Source organism: Natator depressus, chromosome 13, assembly GCF_965152275.1.
Source record: "Natator depressus isolate rNatDep1 chromosome 13, rNatDep2.hap1, whole genome shotgun sequence".
Classification (NCBI taxonomy): domain Eukaryota; kingdom Metazoa; phylum Chordata; order Testudines; family Cheloniidae; genus Natator; species Natator depressus.
This window is the reverse complement of record NC_134246.1, coordinates 32,910,039-32,930,307: the sequence shown is the minus strand read 5'-3', so window position 1 is coordinate 32,930,307 and position 20,269 is coordinate 32,910,039. Positions and strand designations below refer to the sequence as shown.

Below are 20,269 nucleotides of genomic sequence, written 5' to 3'. Positions count from 1 at the left end.
AAGGACTTATCCTAGCATATGCCATGATACACACCAGACACTCCTACTCCCTGCCTGAACAGAATCTATTCAAGCCCTGTCATCTCCTGGTGACCTGCTTTTAACTTCAAGGCTGAAAAGCATAATTTCCAGAATAGACACAGAACTTCTCAAATATTATCCAGATAACCCAGTAAGCTACTGGATCTCAGTAGAGACTTTACATGCCCCCCTTTGGTTTATTGTTATGGAAATACCAGACCCCCGGGATCCTGTAAACTGCTACACCCCCATTATGCTATCTGTTAGTTGGAACCCAAAGGTTCCTGGGCCACAGTAACCATTAGCAATGTCTTTCTGTAGAAACTGGGGTAACCTCTTAAATTTAACCTAACTATTGGTCTGAATCTTACTGTGTGGCAGACAGTTCCACAAGAAAGTCCCATTAGCAAAATAAAGGCGCCAGACAGTCCTGTTAGCAGAAAGTCTGTCCCGTTAGCAGAAGAAAGGTGCCAGGCAATGTGATCAAGGGTAGCAGGAGCAGGCTTTGTCCCTGTGTCAGCTAACGACATAGCCAGCCTCCATTTCTCTCCCCCCAGATAACGTCTCCCACTTGGACTCCAAAAGCGAATGAGACCAGCCTGATGTACTTCATTTTCCTCAGGTTTTCTCACCACTGGGACATGCAGATTCTCCTCTTCTCTCTGTTTGTCACGATCTACCTTTTGACCATAGTGGGGAACAGCCTCATTCTTCTCTTCACGATAGTGGGCCTGGCCCTCCACACTCCCATGTATTTCTTTATCAGGAACTTGTCCTTCCTGGAGATCTTCTACACCTTGGTCACCAAGATGCTGTCCAACCTCCTCTCGGAGGATCGATCCATCTCCTTTGCCAGCTGTGCAGCATAGCTGTATTTCCTTCACTTCTTTGGTACAGTCGGGTGTTTCCTTCTTGTTTCCATGTCCTACGACCGTTACCTGGCAATCTGCAACCCACTGCACTACACAGCCAAAATGACCAAGGGAGTGTACATTGGGCTGACACTGATCTGCTGGCTGTGTGGCATCTTCATCCCACTGGGAAACACAGCTGGGTTATTCAGCCTGCCATTCTGTGGGTCTAATCAGATTGACTATTTCTTCTGTGACTTTCCTCCAGTGCTAAAGCTGTATCATAAATATAAAGGGAAGGGTAACCACCTTTCTGTATACAATGCTGTAAAATCCCCCTGGCCAGAGGCAAAATCCTTTCACCTGTAAAGGGTTAAGAAACTAAGGTAACCCCGCTGGCACCTGACCCAAAATGGCCAATGAGGGGACAAGATTCTTTCAAATCTGGAGGTGGGGGCAAAGAGTTTTGTTTGTCTGTGTGATACCTTTGCCGGGAACAGATCAAGGATGCAAGTCTTCCAACTCCTGTAAAGTTAGTAAGTAATCTAGCTAGAAAATATGTTAGATTTTCTTTTGTTTTTTGGCTTGTAAAATTTGCTGTACTGGAGGGAATGTATACTCCTGTTTTTCTGTCCTTTTGTAACTTAAGGTTTTGCCTAGAGGGATTCTCTGTGTTTTGAATCTGATTACCCTGTAAGGTATTTACCATCCTGATTTTACACAGGTGATTCTTTTACCTTTTCTTTAAATAAAATTCTTCTTTTAAGAACCTGATTGATTTTTCATTGTTCTTAAGATCCAAGGGTTTGGGTCTGTGTTCACCTGTACCAATTGGTGAGGATCTTATTATCAAGCCTTCCCCAGGAAAGGGGGTGTAGGGCTTGGGGGGATATTTTTGGGGAAGACATCTCCAAGTGGTCTCTTCCCTGTTCTTTGTTTAAATCGCTTGGTGGTGGCAGCATACTGGTCAGCCTATTTAGGCTGAGATTTTTTTTTGTCACCTGTGGTTGTCCATATCACAGCCATTTTAATGGAAATTGGGCATTCAAATTGCTTAGGCACCTTTCGAAATCTGAGCCTTAGATAGCTTTTGGCCAGGGACTGTGTCTGTAGACAATCTGGGACAGTGGAGCCCTGATCCCTTAGCATGGTGGGACCCATTAAGAGTTCCTGCAACACAAATAATAAATCATAACAATCTGCAGGGTGATGAAATGATTAGTCTGTATTTTCCAAGCATGCCAGGTGTAAAAGGTTTGGGGCTGTGATCAAGGACACTGTCCTCTGTCATTTGATTCCCCCCATATTCGGGGAAACAGGACTTGGTACATTTTTTTGGAAATAAACAGGATTGCACCAAAGAGAGCAGACTGCAGCATCAATACCTCCTAACTGAAAGAACCTGCAAGACCCTGAGTTTTTGGCTGTCCACTCAGGACAAAAGGGGTAACATTATAGTGGAAAGCAAGGATCCAGCTTGGAAGCATTCTTTCCAGGAGGGGAGGTGGAGAAGCAGAAAGAGAGAGGGGACAGCTATCTCCCGCTCCCACCCCGTCTCTCAAAATGAAAAACAGGTACAATTTACAGTTCACAAAACATTATCACTTTTTCACCATTTCTCTGCCCTCTCCTGGCCCCTTCCTACCCAGCTCTGCCTTTCCCATGTCCTTTCCCTTAACTCTGAGTGCTGCACGTGCATCACCCCACACTTCACTCAGACCCTCATTTGCTGACCGACTCAGTTCCCCCTGCCAAACCCAGTAGGTATTGCCCACCCTAAATGCTCTAACACCATGAGTCAGATGCCCTCAAAACTCATGAGGCTGATTTAAAAAAACATGGATGTGGGTTGATTTTATAACAGCAATAAACACTGGTGCACATTTTTGATCAGGTCAACTCTGCACCTCACACCAAACATTCCAGGCACCCGGGAATGAGTCAGTAATTTATTTCTTTGCCTATTCATGCTAAAAGAAGTCTCAAGGGAAGTAGAGCTCCTCACAGACGGTGTCAGATATAAATTCTCTTGCCCATTTTCTTTGTGCATGGGATGCATGTTTGGGAAGCTGATTAATTTGGGGGGTTGAGGTTCCAATGTGTTTGTCTGGAGCTCTAGTCCTACAGTATCTGCCCACCATCCCTACAGCAGGGAATATATCTTTTTTTTTTTTACTAGAACACAATACAGTTCATTCTGACTCAACCTGAAAGACAGGAGGAAGTATATCCCTCTAGATTTCTCCCTAAACATCTGTATCTAAGCCACGCACATGACAACTGAGAAATTTGTTTCCATCTCACCATTGCAACAGTCCTCATCAACAAAGATGACCACCAGTGCCGGTTTTATTGCAACCCCAAGAACTGTTTTATTGGGATAAATCCAGATACCAGAGGTAAGAAATATTGACATCTTCTCTGGGGCAATGGATATTTTGTTGCATTTCCTTAAAATGTGTGCCTTGTATAACTATATTTATTTTATTTCTAGGAGTGCTGATAGGAACCCCGGTCATAGACCAACACCCCATTGTGCTAGCATTGTATAACAGGGGAAGAATTTTTGAAAAAGCCCAGGGAATTTAGGCACTCGTGTTCCATTGAATTTCTTCCGGAGTTGGATGCTTAACTCCCTTCACTTCCTCTGAAAATCACAGCCTACAAACTGAATTTTTAATTGTAATATTTGGAAGCTCAAAGGTTGTGTTAGATGGCAAAAGACTGCCATCATCCTAAAATAATAATTGAGCTAAAACACCCTAAAAATTCCTACAACACAAATTCTGTTCTCTCTTTCATTCCTGGAGCTCTGTCAAATTCTTTCTCTCCTTCAGAGGAATTCTTCCCATGCCAGGTCAGTTCCATTGAATACCACTGACTTCCTGCAGTGAAGGCACCCTCCTTTTCAGATGAGCAGGATGGACTGGGCAGGAGCTAGCCTATCTAAACAGTGCCTATGAAAATCACTAGTGACATTCTGTCTGGCGAGGGTACTAATAAGGGACTTAGAAAACTTGGGTTCCCGCCTCTGCTCTCCTGTAGATTTGTCAGGTGCTTGGTTAGCTGATTCTTACTTATGTGCTCGTGATCTAACTAATCACCACATTTGGGCCTGAGAAGAAATTTCCCCCTCAGGTCAGATTGACTGTCATTTGGGAATTTCACTTTCCTCTGCAGCGTGTGGGTGCAGGTCGTTTACTGGGATCCTCTGGTTATATCTTCTTTAATAGTTCCCTGCCATTTCAGGGGCCTTGGGCATGGGGGGCACCTTGGTCCCTCCTTTTTTCTACCTAGTCTCCCAAAGGCTGTGATAAGAACATAAGAATGGCCATACTTGGTCAGATCAAAGGTCCATCTAGCCCAGTATCCTGTCTTCTGACAGTGGCCAATGCCGGGTGCCCCAGAGGGAATGAACAGACTAGGTAATCATCAAGTGATCCACACCCTGCCGACCACTCCCAGTTTCTGGCAAACAAGAGGCTAGGGACACCCTTCCCACCCTGGCTAATAGCCATTGATGGACCTATCTGCCATGAATGTATCTAGTTCTTTTTTGAACCCTGTTATAATCTTGGCCTTCACAACATTCTCTGACAAAGAGTTCCACAGGTTGACAGTGCATTGTGTGAAGAAATACTTCCTTTTATTTATTTTAAGCTTGCTGCCTATTAACTTCATTTGGTCACCCCTAGTTCTTGTGTTATGAGAAGGAGTAAATAGCACTTCTTTATTTACTTTCTCCACAGCAATCATGATTTTATAGACCTCTATCATATTCCCCACCCCCACTAGTCATCTCTTTTCCAAGCTGAAAAGTCCCAGTCTTATTAATCTCTGCTCATACGGAAGCCATTCCATGACGCTAATCATTTTTGTTGTCCTTTTCTGAAACTTTTCAATTCCAATATTCTTTTTTGAGATGGGGCGACCACATCTGCAAGCAGTAATCAAGATGTGGGTGCACCATGGATTTATAGACAGGCATTATGATATTTTCTGTCTTATTATCTATCCCTTTCCTAATGATTTCCCTAATGATACTTTGGTCTAATTCTGTCATTGGGTTTAGTGTGCGGGTGCTGGGTGGTGCTGGTGTCCTGTGATCAACAGGAGGTCAGACCAGATGATCTGGTGGTCCCTTCTGGCCTTAAACTCTATGACCCCATGCCCCTGGACATGTCGCTTATCCTCTCTGGGTATGTCTACACTGCACTCTAAGCCCAAGTTCTATTCTGATTTGAGCCCCATCCTGGCTTCCATCCGCTTCCAAACCAGTCTGATTCAGCTCAGCAAGCACTCATAACCTGGGTCCTAGGCATCTGCTAGGGTGGTTGGGTCAGAGCATTAAGTCCTGCCATAACTCAGGACCGAGCCCTGTCATTTTGCAATGTGAATGCAACTCAAGCCAAAGTCCCGAGTCAGAAGGTCTATGGAGTGCCCTATGGATGCGCTGGCATGGCTGTGAGACCCTACTCTGGCAACTGTAAACCCAGGCTTACAATGCAGTGTGTACGCTCAAGCATGAGCTTGGAAACAATGACTCCACGAAATGGGGTCCACAGATCCGGGTTTGCAATGCACTTAGACATACCCTGAGTACCTCAGTTTCCCACCTGTACAATGTGGATAATAGCACTGTCCTGCCTCACAGGTGTGGAGGATCAATTCCTCAAAGATGAAGAGGTGCTCCAAAGCTGTGGTAATGGGGGGGGGGCACTGATCAGTACCTTCGACTTTTTTGCAGTGGTGTTGTAGCTGTGTTGGTCCCAGGAAATGAGAGAGACAAGGTGGGTAAGGTCATTTTTTTTTATTGGGCCCACTTCTATTGGAGTAGCTTGAAAGCTTGTCTCTCTCATCAACAGGAGCTGGCTCAATAAAAGAGATCAACTCACCCACCTTGTCTCTCAGATAGCTAATTATGTTTATTCCCTTTTTTTCCCTTTACTCCCTCAGACAAAATGAACAGGACTGGAGAAGGCAACCAAACTTCTATACCCCAGGAGTTCATCCTGTTGGGACTCTCCAGTCATCCAGAGGTCCGGCTGGCTCTGTTTGTGGTGTTCCTCGCTCTCTACCTGGTAACCCTGCTTGGGAAGCTCCTCACCGTTCTCCTGGTTGGGTCTGACCCTCTCCTCCACACCCGCATGTATTTTTTTCTCACCAACCTGTCTCTCCTGGAGGTCAGCTATACTTCGAGCTTCCTGCCCCAGATGCTGGCCTTGGATCTTAAGAACAATGAAAAATCAATCAGGTTCTTAAAAGAAGAATTTTATTTAAAGAAAAGGTAAAAGAATCACCTGTGTAAAATCAGGATGGTAAATACCTTACAGGGTAATCCGATTCAAAACATAGAGAATCCCTCTAGGCAAAACCTTAAGTTACAAAAAGGACACAAAACCAGGAATATACATTCCCTCCAGCACAGCTTATTTTACCAGCCATTAAACAAAAGAAAATATAATGCATTTTCTAGCTAGATTACTTACTAACTTTACAGGAGTTGGAAGGCTTGCATCCTTGATCTGTTCCCTGCAAAAGCATCACACAGACAGACCAAACCCTTTGTTCGCCGCCCCCCCTCCAGATTTGAAAGAATCTTGACCCCTCATTGGCCATTTTGGGTCAGGTGCCAGCGGGATTACCTTAGCTTTTTAACCCTTTACAGGTGAAAGGATTTTGCCTCTGGCCAGGAGGGATTTTATACAGAATGTATACAGAGAGGTGGTTACCCTTCCCTTCATATTTATGACAGGAGCCCTTTGTTACTGGAGATAAACTGGTATTGCAGGATATATAGATCTGATATGGGGCGCACGGTGGAAGTTAAAAACAGTGAGCTACTAGAGAGGGCACTAGACTGGAACTTAGATGTAAAACTGCAAAATTGTTCATTCAGCTTTTTTCAAAGAAGATGTAGATTCAGCAACTCTGAATCATTTTTCAAATTTGTGTTGTTGTCACCAAATTGTTTCAGGGGGAAAAAAACACAAAACAAATTCCAAATTTTTTACTTTCTTGTTTGTTTTATTTTACTTTGATGTCTGTTATATTAATTTTATATCATATTTATGTACTCTATTTAATATTATACACAGACAATATTTAAGAGTGTTAAATATTATAACATTATAATCAAAACCAAATTATTTTCCATATCTAAACTAAACAACTTGGCAAAACTTTTCTATGCTTCTGAATCAATTTGGGTGTCACAATCACTTCACATGCACTGATTAATGAACCAACCATCCTGCCATGGACAGTGCTCTGGGACCCTCTCATGTCTGCTATGGGACCTTTAATGTGTCTGTAGCATCAGGGATTGTTTTTTTCCCCATTTCAACATGTCTCTTATTCTCTCTGAGATATACATTGATTTTATAGAGCCATCATTTCTTTAACACCTTTTACATTCAAATCAAAGTTCATCACTGGTTTCTCATTTACATGTATATCTATATCCATGTCAAAATCTAAACATAGAGATTATGTCTCTGCTGCTGCCCATCTTACCACAGCTAATTAAGCTCACACTAGCTTGATGAGAGCTAGCATAAGCACGTGTACACGAGCAGGGGAAACACACCCCTACCTCATCATGTAGACATATCCAAAAGGGACCCAATAGACCCAAAGCCAAAAGGGATCACTGTGGTCATCTAGCCTGACCTCCAACTTCCCTGAATTAATTTCTCTTTGAACTAGAGCAGAGCTTTTAGAAAAACATCCTGTCTTGATTTAAAAATTGTCAGTGATGGAGAATCTACCTTAACCCTTGGTAACGTGTTCCAATGGCTAATTACCCTCACTGTTAAAAACGCACACCTCAGTTCCAGTCTGAATTTGTCTAGCTTCAACTTCCAGTCATTGGATCTTGTCTGAACTTTGTAGGCTATATTGAAGGTATTTATAGGCTGTCATCAATTCATCCCTTACAGCTCTCTTGGATATGCTAAATAGATTGAACTATTTGAGTCCATTGCCATAAGGCAGGTATTCTAGGCTTTTGTCACCCCTCAATCTCCTCCCTTCAGCACAGCATCCCTAGCACCATTGTGGGACATTGAGGTCCTCACTGATAGTGTGTGGAGAGAATCCCATTCTGAGTCACCCCCCACACACACACACACAGTCACTGCAGCACATTGTCTCCTAGAGACAGGGTGCGACATGACGGTCAGCATTGACTCAAAGGGGAGAGTGCCCTCAAAGGAATCAACCACACTCTGCACTCTCTCCAGTCCTTGGGTTGTTCTTTGAGTGTTCCCCATTCAAGAACTCACATAGACCATCCTTGCTTGGTGAGATATCTGATGGTAACACTATGAAGAAAGAAAAGGAGTACTTGTGGCACCTTAGAGACTAACAAATTTATTAGAGCATAAGCTTTCGTGAGCTACAGCTCACTTCATCATGAAAGCTTATGCTCTAATAAATTTGTTAGTCTCTAAGGTGCCACAAGTCCTCCTTTTCTTTTTACGGATACAGACTACACGGCTGCTACTCTGTAACCTGTCACTATGAAGAAAGAGATGCTTTGTGAGAATCCATTGCTGTTCTTTTATTGCTTCATTTTGCCGGTTCTCCGGGATACCCCCCTGGAAAGACCGGAATTAGAATACAAATGGAATAAATATCTCCCAACTTATTCCCAAATACTTGTGCTGATCTTCCTGGTCACACTGTGAGCTTTGCCAGAAGTCATTTCTCTTCTGTGCCTGACCCCTTCCCGCCCCCCACCCCTGTATAAAATAGAAGTAATAATACTTATGAATCTCCCAGGAATAACAATATTTATAGTGATCCCATGAGAGAGATCACTGAGCAGGGTCAGGCTGGGTAAGTACTTGGGTGGGAGACCATCCAGATGCAGCTAAAGGATTGTGAAGTTCAATTAGTGTCTGTTAAATTCTTTGAGATCCTAAGACAAAAGTTGCTTTAGGAAGCAAAAAGTATTATAATTCTTTTGGGATCTTAACTTTTCTCATTCTGAAAAGTAGGGTTTCTCATGCTCAGACTGTTCCCTTGAGCTGTATAGTGGAATCACATAAAGCTCTAGGATGTCCTAATAACTTTATTCTACAAAAGGGTTTAGGGGCAAAACCACACACTGTATTCCAGTGTAAACTGGACACCCAAATCCCTTTAAGCAGCTTTGACAATCTCCCCCAAGGTCTCCATCTTGCTCAGTTATCCTGGTTCTCTCTGCCTTACTTGCAAGACGGTCAGAAGGGAAACATCCATGAATCGCAAAGGGGAAGGTATCGGAGTGGTCACCCATGTAAGAATTCAGCTCCTAACCTGTGCAATGTTTGCCTCCATCCCACATCTGCAAAATATGGAAAATAATGGCTCCCTTGTATATTTAGGCTGAGATTTGTAAACTCATTTTAATGGGAATTGACATTCAAGTCTCTCTCTGCTTTTAAAATCTCAGACTCTGTCTTGCAAAGGGCCTATCACAATGGGTTCCCTTGATCTCAGCTAAGGCCAATAGGATGTAATAATTTGCTGGACAGTGAAATGATTACTTTGTATTTTCCCAGAGACATTGAATTAGGGGACCCTACAGTATTCTGTGTGGGTAAAGCAATGAGAAACCAGCCAGCTCGACAACTGACTGAACTTGGGGACTAAGAGGGGGATCTAACTTACTAGGTAGGAAAGGTAACAATTGGTAAATGTAGACCCAGGTTCATATTTTGTGTTGCTTTTTAACCATTTGTTTCCACCACTCCCTTCTTTAATCCTTATCCTTTCTTACAATAAACCTCCTTTTGGTTTATTGTAAGCACTCACAAGTGCTGTTTGCAAGAGCGCAGGTTTAAGGTAAAATTGGTAAACTGGGGTACGTGGCATATTTGGGGGCAGATGATCAGGAATTTCTGTAAGTAGCCAGTGTCAGAGGAATGCTTCAATGGGGATGAGAGACTGGTGTGCACCTGTTGGTAACCTGCAAGTTGAAGTTAGAGCTGATGTAGCCCAGAAGAGAGTGCTTGAGTGGTAGAAAGGCTGGTAGTATCAGATATATCACATGAAAGACTCCCTCTAACCCCCTGCCTTCAGTAATGAGGTGACCAACCATCCTGAGTACCCATAAAACTGTCACAACTCCAGGGAAGACAAGGGAATGATGTTGCCATTAAACCAGAGTAAACAAGGACAGGATTGGGCTGTGTTCCTCTATTCACATCTTGAGAAGAAATATATTTGAGGTTATGACCCTCCTCAGGGCTCTATTGATATCTCTGCTTCTCAGGCTGTAGATAATGGGGTTTAATGTGGGTGTCACAACAGAGTAGAGCAGGGCCAGGAATTTGTCACTCTCCGGGGCATAGCTGGACCTGGGGCGCAGGTACATGGCGCTGGCAGAGCCGTAGAACAGAGTGATGACTATGAGGTGAGAGGAGCAGGTGGAGAAGGCTTTGTGTCTGCCCTGGGCCGATGTGATCTTCAGGATGGTGGAGATGATGTGGATATAGGACCCCAGGATCAACAAAGAAGGGATCAGCGCGATTAACATTCCAGCTACAAAGACGGCAATTTCGTTCCTGGCGGTGTCTCCGCAGGCCAGGGTCAAGAGGGGAGGAATGTCACAGAAGAAATGGTTGATCCGGTTGTCCCCACAAAAGGGCAGGGTGAGGACGAATGAGGTCTGACCCAAAGAGAGCAGCAAACCGCTGACCCAGGCGCCAGCCAACAGCTGGACACACAGGCTCTTGTTCATGAGGACCACGTACCGCAGAGGGTTACAGATGGCCAAGATGCGGTCATACGCCATGGCAGCAAGGAGGCAGCATTCGGTGGTCCCTAGAGAAAGAAGGAAGTACAATTGGGCAGCACAGCCTGTGAAAGAGATCGTTCTGTCCTGAGAAAGCAGGTTCTCCAGCATCTTGGGGACAGTGACTGTGGTGTAGCAGATGTCAACCAAGGACAGGTTGGAGATGAAATAGTACATGGAGGTGTGAAGAGCTGGGTCAAGCCAAACTGTGGCACTGATGAGGATATTCCCCAACAACGACACCATGTACATGATGAAAGTCACCATAAAGAGCAAGTTCTGAAGCTCTGGATGAACAGAAAACCCCACCATCACAAACTCTGTAGTTTGGTTTTTAGCTTCCATGTGCCTGGAGAGAGAAACAAAACTGGGAAAAAATAATGAACACAAACTCTCTTATCCAGTACCACACTGAGTGATTGATGATTATTCTGATGATGATGTTGTTGGTTTATAGTGTGCACACAACATTCTAGGAACATTTCACCAACATTAAAAAAATTGTTCCAGTTCACGGGTTTTGTAAAGGGAAACCATGACTCATCAATCTATTAGAAATCTTGAGGGTGTCAAAAAATATGTGGATAAGGGTGAGCCAATGGATATTGCATACCTGGAATTTCAGAAAGCTTTTGACAATTTCCCACACCAAAGGCTTTTAAGCAAAGTAAGCAGTCATGGGATAAGAGGGAAGGTCCTCTCCTGGATCAGTAACTGGTTAAAAGACAGGAAATAAAAGGGTAGGAATAAATGGTAGGAATAAATCTCCCCTTATATGGAAGCTGTTGCCTATCCCTTATCATTTTTGTTGCCCTTCTCTGTACCGTTTGCAATTCTAATATATCTTTTTTTTTTCAGAGGGAGTGACCAGAACTGTGTTAGGGGGCTTATTCCTTCACCCACTTACCTCCCTGGTCCTTCTCGCATGAACAGAGAGCAACAATACCTAAAGTCCAAAGGTGCAAACAATTCAACGTTTATTGGGGTGAACTTCCAGCAAGCATGATTCCAGTTTCCTTCCTTAGTGTCCCCCTTCCCAGCTCTGACACCACAGAGCCTTACACCTGTGTCCCTGTTCCCATTCCTGCCCTTAGCCAAACATGATTCCAATTTCCTTATCCCCATTCCCTGTTCCCATTTCCCCCTTTAGCAAAACATGATTCCAATTTCCCCACCCCCATTCCCTGTTCCCATTGACCCCCCAGCCACCCACCCACCCTGACTGACTGCAGACTATATAGTCAAACTTGAGTTCTGCTTAGCTATACCTTAACCAATCATTTTCCTGAAATTTAACTAACCAATCCTAACATATTGTAACATGATTATGTAACCAATTATATCCCACCACCTTAATTAGTTTACACCCAGCAAAATTAATTATACAGCAGACAGAAACAATCACAGAACCAGACAGAGATTATACAGACAAAGAATAGCAAAGTGGGAACTATAATGACAAAACAATACAGAAGTGAGGATTTCACATCCCAGCTATTGATAAGTGAGTTCTTGCCAGACAGGACGCTATCAAACTAAGTTTCCTTTTACATCTTCTCCGCACTTCCCTTTCTCTGGAGGCGATAGGCATTATCAGGACAGGATTGTATTCCTAACAGCCCAATAGCACCTTCTTTCAATGTGACTAGTTTGGAATGTGAGGATGTGACCGGTCGCTTCCCAGCTTATGGCTGCCTCTGCTGCTTAGCCAAAGGTCTTAGCCTAAGCACAGGGCCTCAGACTGTCACAGTAAGAGAAGGACCTTACACCGGCAGATGGTGATTTTGATTCTTTCTTTTATATCTCTAGAACTAGCTAAGTGATAAGAATACACCTAAATTCTTAGAGTACAGGCATTTACCGACAGGCCTGAATATCTATATCCTAACAAACTGCACACAGTATTCAAGGTCTGGATGTACCGTGGATTTATGTAGTGGCATTATGATATTTTCTATCCCTTTCCTAATGGTTCCTAATATTCTGTTAGCTTTTTAAACTACCTCTGCACACTGAGTGGATGTTTTCAGAGAACTAGTCACAAGGACACTAAGATCTTTCTTGAGTGGTAATAGCTAATTTAGGTCCCATCATTTTGTATGTATAGTAGGGATTATGTTTTCCAATGTACTGTGCACTTATCAGCATTGAATTTCATCTGCCATTTTGCTGCCCAGTCACCAAGTTTTGTGAGATCCCTTTGCAACTCTTCCCAGTCACCTTTGCTCTTAACTATCTTGAGCAATTTTTTATTGTCTGCAAACTTTGCTGCCTCACTGTTTTCCCCTTTTTCCAGATCACTGATGAATATGTTGAACAAAGTTACTTCTTGCTGAATCATCCTTCCAGATGTAGAGGCAATTGTCATGGACCCTTAAAGAATTCCAAAAATATTTGTAATGACCACAACCCTGAAGCACTGTTTTGATAGCAGACCTGATTACAATGTACATTTCATTCTGTTAAAAACAATTTGCTTTTCTGTAGCTGTTTCCTTTAACCATCTCAAAGCATTTTATAAACATTAGGCCACCTCACAAAACCTTTCTGGGGTAGAAGAATCTCTTCTCAAATCTATGCAAAAAGGATCTGGTAAAATCATCTTGCCTCCCTTTCTGTCTAACCATGTCACCCACCTCCCCACCCCTGCAGCTCCGTGTTCTATATGGTAGAATGCTGCTTTTAGCCACCTTAATTTAAATGAAAAAAGCACAGAAACAGTTTCCTTACCTTGTCAAATCTTTTTTTAAACTTTCCCTTTATTTTAGTAGTTTACATTTAACACAGTACTGTACTGGATTTGCTGGGGGGGTTGTTTTTGTTTTTTTTTTGTCTGAGGTGTGTGGGTGACTAGTGAGTTTGTAACTCTGGTGTTCATAACTCTGGGTTCTATTGTACTATATCAGGTTCAAGCCTCTGTCTGTGTCAGCTTCCAGCATGCTGGCTCTGTGTCTGTCCGCTTCCAGCGGAACTTACCATTTTTCTCCTCCCGATCAGCCGGGGACACCTTTATAACCCTACAGCGTCTTTTAATCTCAGCCCTGTCTTTGGGTAGCTAAAAACATCCTAATCTGGATGGTGCTAGCCAGGTAGGTTCATCCCGCAACTGATGTCCCAGCCCATTGTTTGAAGCAGGTACCTGAGAGGGTGATTTATCTGTGTCATTGTTTTACCCTTCCTGGGTTCCTTAACAGCCCCCTTCACAGTCTTTTTTTGATGTAACGCTGTGCATTCCGTCAGGCAGACATATAGAACTGAACAGGGAAAAACCAAATCATACACAATATTTCTAAGAGTAATACAGACATTTCCCCAGTTTGTCACATGTAGATTATATATAATTGCATCATAAAATTTCTGTCTGTCTAGCCCTCCAGTCTAAATCAACCATAAGGAAGATAGGATTGTATAAAGGACTGATTCTTACCTTGTCCTCAGTGTAGGAAGCAAATAACACCTTGTTACATGGCTAAAAGAAAGGAAGTCTCACCTCTACCATAATGTCCCATAGACTAGATTAATTCAAGCACAGAAATTTTCTGTGTTACTTTAGCAATCACATAAAAGAAACGTGCATCCTCCAGAATTGTTCTTGATACACATCTACGTCTATATTGCTGTCTCCCTCTAGTCATGGAGAAAGACTGAGATCTCTCTCTTGAGAAAGAAAGAAAGAAGCTTTTTATAGTTTTATGCTGCACCATCCATAGTATCCCAGCTTTCTCCTGAAAATTCTTGCCATGAAGCTATAGGTCCAAAATACCTGGCTAAGGAAACGATCTGCAGAGCCTTGAAATGGACATCACTGATCCTGTTTGCCTATAACTGTGTTTACTGTGTAGTTGTACCTCTGTCAGTCCCAGGATATTAGAGAGACAGTGTGGGGGAGGTAATATCTTTCATTAGACCAATCTCTACTGTTGAGAGAGAGACAAGCTTTTGAGTCACACAGAAGAAGAGCTCTGTATGACTCGAAAGCTTGTCTCTCTCACCAACAGATGGTGGTCCAATAATAGATATTACCTCACTCACCTGATCTCGCTGTGTTTTGTTTTTATCCAAGACTTCCCTCACCTGCTTTTCTTTTCCTACTGTGGGCAGATATCTGCAGCTCTCTGACACACACAGCTCTTGTGTGTAGCAAGGACATTCTGGTTTCTTTATAACCAGTGCGGGTTATCATCCTTTAAAAAGCATGTCTCCAGTTTTTCATTGGAGAATCAGACAATTAATGTTGCTTGTTACCGCACACTAGTACATAGCACAGATAAAGAGTGGGGTCTAGCCACTGCATCATCTGTCCTATTGGACAGTATGCAGAGCACTAGCATTGAAGGTGGCACCAAACATATGTTGCCAAATCTGAAGCCAAAGAATTTTTCACCTAATGCTGTTGATCAAGAAAGTCAGACACGTCCCCCACCCCCACCTTCACCCCACTCCCTCTTAAGCAGTGAGCATGAGGCAAGGTCAGCGGCAAGAGTCCTGACACACAAACCAGGAAAAATATCTTCTATGGCAAATCCTCAGCGAAAATACTGAGGACCTTGCTTAACTTCTGGGAGGTCTTTTTCAAAAGACACCCTGTCAAGGCTCCTTTCCCACTCTGAACTCTAGGGTACAGATGTGGGGACCTTCATGAAAACCTCCTAAGCTTACTTTTACCAGCTTAGGTTAAAACTTCCCCAAGGAACAAACTATTTTACCTTTTGCCCTTGGACTTTCGCTGCCACCACCAAACGTCTAACTGGTATTATTAGGAAAGAGTCCGTTTTGAAACGTCTTTCCCCCCAAAATCCTCCCAAACATTACACCCCCCTTTCCTGGGGAAGGCTTGATAAAAATCCTCACCAATTTGCATATGTGACCACAGACCCAAACCCTTGGATCTTAAGAACAATGAAAAAGCATTCAGTTTCTTAAAAGAAGAATTTTAATAGAAGAAAAAGTAAAAAGAATCACCTCTGTAAAATCAGGATGGTAAATACCTTACAGGGTAATCAGATTCAAAACATAGAGAATCCCTCTAGGCAAAACCTTAAGTTACAAAAAGACACAAAAACAGGAATCTACATTCCATTCAGCACAGCTTATTTTTCTCAGCCATTTAAAGAAATCAGAATCTAACGCATATCTAGCTAGATTACTTACTAAGTTCTAAGACTCCATTCCTGTTCTGCCTCCGGCAAAAGCATCACACAGACAGAGAGAGAGAGGCTTTGTTTCTCCCTCCCCGCAGCTTTTGAAAGTATCTTGTCTCCTCATTGGTCATTTTGGTCAGGTGCCAGCGAGGTTATCCTAGCTTCTTAACCCTTTACAGGTGAAAGGGTTTTTCCTCTGGCCAGGAGGGATTTTAAAGGTGTTTACCCTTCCCTTTATATTTATGACACACCGTGCTGAGCTGCATCCTGACAAATATTCTAGATTTGCAAGTCCATTTGGATCGATGCCTTCGGGTTTTATATTTCATTCAGACTTTACCCAGGCAAAGCTTCCATTTCAGTTGGTCCTTATGAGGTCCTTCTTTATTCTGTACTCAAGCAAATCACCTATTGACATCCATGGAGCAAAAATGCCCATTGAAGGCATTAGATAAAAATTCCCATTGAAATCAAGGGATCAAAATACCCATTGAAGCCACTGCCCAACTCTCCTATTTAAATGAATGGCTCAAAATGCCCACTGAACTCAATGGACTAAAATCTCCCTTGAGGTCAATGGATCCAAACTCCCATTTAATACATTGGGAGATGACTGAGAAAAAGCTAAGAAGGGACTTCAGAATTCAGCCCATTGGATGGCAAGTTCTTGGCACACCTCAGGATTTAGCCCTTTGTCTGAGGCCTGGTCTATGCTACAGAGTTAGGTCTATGAAAGGCAGCTTATGTTGACCTAACCATGGATGGTTTCAGAGTAGCAGCCATGTTAGTCTGTATTCGCAAAAAGAAAAGGAGTACTTGTGGCACCTTAGAGACTAACCAATTTATCTGAGCATAAGCTTTCGTGAGCTACAGCTCTGTAGCTCATGAAAGCTTATGCTCAAATAAATTGGTTAGTCTCTAAGGTGCCACAAGTACTCCTTTTCTTCTAACCATGGATGTGTCTAAACTTAAATTTCGCTGCCACCAATGTAACTGCCCTTCTATGCCAACTGAGTAACTCCACCTCCATGAGAGGCATAGAGTCAATGTCAATATAGTTAGGTTGATGTGGTGTCTATACAGACACTGTGTTGCTTACATCAACTGTTACTGGCTTTCAGAAGCCATCCCACAATGCCCCACACTGACAGTACAATCGGCACAAGCGCTTCTGGTGAGGATGTGCACCGCCGACACAAGGCGCATAGCATGGACACCCAAAAGCTATTTAATTACTTGTGGCAGCTGTATGCTAACGTTTCACAGACTCACAGGACTCGTTCTCTCTCTCTGCTCCATACAATCCCTGTAGAAACCCTCTTCAGTGTGACAGCCCTTCTCAGGGATTCACTCTCTCTCAGGGGTTAAGCCCTGTGCTCCAGTGCCTCCTGGAACTGCACCTCTCTGAGCCTTCAGCAAACCGGTCTCTCACCATGGATCCCCTCAGGGAGTCCACTCGCTCTGGCTCCCTGGGGCCTCAACACCCAGGGGAATAATGTAACCCTGATCTCTAGCCTGCAGTGACTCTCAGCCAGCGTAAAACAGGAGGGTTTATTGATTGTCTGAACACAGCATAGGAGCTTCCCAGGGCCCTGGAGCCCAGCTAGTTTCAGCACAGTTCAATTGGCTCTCTTCCAGTCCTGATGGGCTCAGGCTACTCTCCCTGTTCCCAGTCCAGCAGCCCCCTCCTTCCAGCAGATCATCCTATATCATCTCCCTCAACAGCCCCTCCTCTGTCCTCTGTCTTCCCTACAGGTAAATAGGCTGCCTGGGCCTCCTCTCTTCCATCCTTTGTTCCCCTACTTGCTGGAACCAGCTGGTCAGGTCACCAGGGTCCTCTCTCCTCAGCCCTTTGTCCTCCCACTGGACAGAACTGGCTGCCTTCCAAGTTGGGTAAGATCTCCCATAATTTTGACATAATTTTGTAGTGTAGACATGCCCTGAGAGAGGTGTGAGTACCTTTCGGTACTATCATACACCCCTGTTTTACCCAATGGAAAATTTGACCATGGACCCTTACATTGTTTCATAAGTTCCTATCTTTGTCCCCACCTGTCTCAAGCTCTGTATTCTTTCAGCAGTGGGTAGTCACAGACCTGTTTCTATTTTCAGCTCACCTAATTGCATGGTGCTGTGTCTAATATGTGGATTTCTCTTTAATATTTCCTAGTTAATATGAACACTAGGTTGCATTCCATCAGAAACTGGGGTAGCACCACCTCCGCACCCTAGCTGTGCTACATTTGGTCCAGGGGTAGAGTTACTAATTCCAGTTGGGATCATTTGGTCCAGGAGAGTCATCATACCTCCACACTTATTAAGGAAATGGTTATTTTTAATATTCAAATTGAAAGCCACATGCAGGTCTAGAAAACATGACCTCTGAGGAAAGATTGAAGAAAATGGGTTTGTTTAGTGAGGAGAAGAGAAGCATTAGGGGGAACATGATAACAGTTTTCAAGTACATAAAAGGTTGCTACAAAGAGGGGGGAGAAAAATTGTTCTTGTTAACGTCTGAGGATAGGACAAGAAGCAATGGGCTTAAATTGTAGCAAGGACGGTTTAGGTTGGACATTAGGAAAAACTTCTTGTCAGGTTGCTTAAGCACTGGAATAAATTGCTTAGGGAAGTTGTGGAATCTGCATCATTGGAAGTTTTTAAGAACAGGTTGGACAGACATCTGTCAACCTAGATCAGGGGTGGCCAACCTGTGGCTCTGGAGCCACATGCGGCTCTTCAGAAGTTAGTATGCGGCTCCTTGTATAGACACCGACTCCGGGGCTGGAGCTACAGGCGCCAACTTTCCAATGTGCCGGGGGTGCTCACTGCTCAACCCCTGGCTCTGCCACAGGGCCTGCCCCTACTCCACCCCTTCCTGCTCCCTCCCTTGAGCCTGCCATGCCATCACTCCTCCCACTTCCCCCCCAGAGCCTCCTGCATGCCATGAAACAGCTGATCAGGAGGTGTGAGGAGGGAGGGGGAGCCTCTGATTGGTGGGGCTGCCGGTAGGTGGAAGGCACGGTGTGGGGGAAGGCTGATGGGCTGTTGCTGACGTATTACTGTGGCTCTTTGGCAATGTACACTGGTAAATTCTGGCTCCTTCTCAGGCTCAGGTTGGCCACCCCTGGTCTAGATAATACTTAATCCTGCCATAAGTGCAGGGGACTAGACCAGATGACCTCTCAAGGTCCCTTCCAGTCCTATGATTCTATGCATGAGGAAATTTTTCTTCAAAGTTGGTAGGCTGGAACAGGTACTGGGGTAGAGTTTGTGGTAGAAAATTTGGAGTCATGTGATCCAGAGGTTCCCAGTATGCAGCTCTCTACAATATGAGCATCTTTTCAATGTTCTGACAGCTCTAAAATCTGCAGGCATAGTGAGATTATCTGGGAGAGTGCTATGCCACAACAGGGGCAAGGGTATAAGTCCTGATGCAAATTTTGGGTCATTTGGTCAAGGGGTTCATCAGATACATCCTCCCCTCCCCCCAGTGAACCGATCTTAATACTCGTGTTGTTCAAAACATGACACACATTGCAATAGCACAGTGGTCTTGAAAACTGGTATTCCATCATATGGGCTGTGGCAGACTTTGAAAAGGAGAACATGTGTTGAGATGAATGAGTCACTTCACATCTCCCAGAGCCACTGTGTGTTCTGAATGGGCTGAGAACATCCCATTGAGACGAATGGGCCACTTCACACCTCTGCGATCCTCCTATGCTGCAGAGGGGTGGGCAGAGCCCCTACCATCCACATGAGATCCTGAAGTGGAGTATGGAGTCTGGGGGTTCCCCTCCCTTCCCCCTTGCTAAATCCTGCTGGTAGATGTGCTACTCATAGCCCATTGCTTACCATCTTCTTTCCTCCCATCCTGATCATAGAATCATAGAATATCAGGGTTGGAAGGGACCTCAGAAGGTCATCTAGTCCAACACCCTGCTCAAAGCAGGACCAATCGCCAACTAAATCATCCCAGCCAGGGCTTTGTCAAGCCTGACCTTAAAAATATCTAAGGAAGGTGTCAAGGTTCCTTCCCCACTCTGAACTCTAGGGTACAGATGTGGGGACCTGCATGAAAACCTCCTAAGCTTACTTTCACCAGCTTAGGTTAAAACTTCCCCAAGGTACAAATTAATTTTACCCTTTGCCCCTGGATTTCCACTGCCACCACCAAACTTTATCTGGGTTTACTGGAAAACATAGTTTGGACACGTCTTTCCCCCCAAAATCCTCCCAACCCTTGCACCCCACTTCCTGGGGAAGGTTTGGTAAAAATCCTCACCAATTTGCATAGGTGACCACAGACCCAAACCCTTGGATCTTAGAACAATGAAAAAGCATTCAGTTTTCTTACAAGAAGACTTTTAATAGAAGTAAAGGAATCACCTCTGTAAAATCAGGATGGTAGATACCTTACAGGGTAATTAGATTCAAAACATAGAGAATCCCTCTAGGCAAAACCTTAAGTT

General features: G+C 43.9%; 1 protein-coding gene and 1 pseudogene across 1 annotated transcript; one reads left to right on the top strand and one right to left on the bottom strand.

Annotated features, from left to right (window-relative positions):
• The first annotated feature begins 662 nt into the window (after positions 1 to 662).
• LOC141997695 (olfactory receptor 10A5-like) lies at positions 663 to 9,512 on the top strand (annotated as a pseudogene).
• Positions 9,513 to 10,062: 550 nt separating this feature from the next.
• On the bottom strand, positions 10,063 to 11,001 carry LOC141997456 (olfactory receptor 5V1-like). Its single transcript, XM_074969836.1, has one exon. It carries the CDS (start codon positions 10,999 to 11,001, stop codon positions 10,063 to 10,065), a length of 939 nt encoding a protein of 312 aa, XP_074825937.1.
• Between the last annotated feature and the right edge of the window lie 9,268 nt (positions 11,002 to 20,269).

Excerpts from the sequence above, each read along its gene's own strand:
- LOC141997456 (XM_074969836.1), bottom strand. The coding sequence starts at position 11,001 with ATGGAAGCTAAAAACCAAACTACAGAGTTTGTGATGGTGGGGTTTTCT.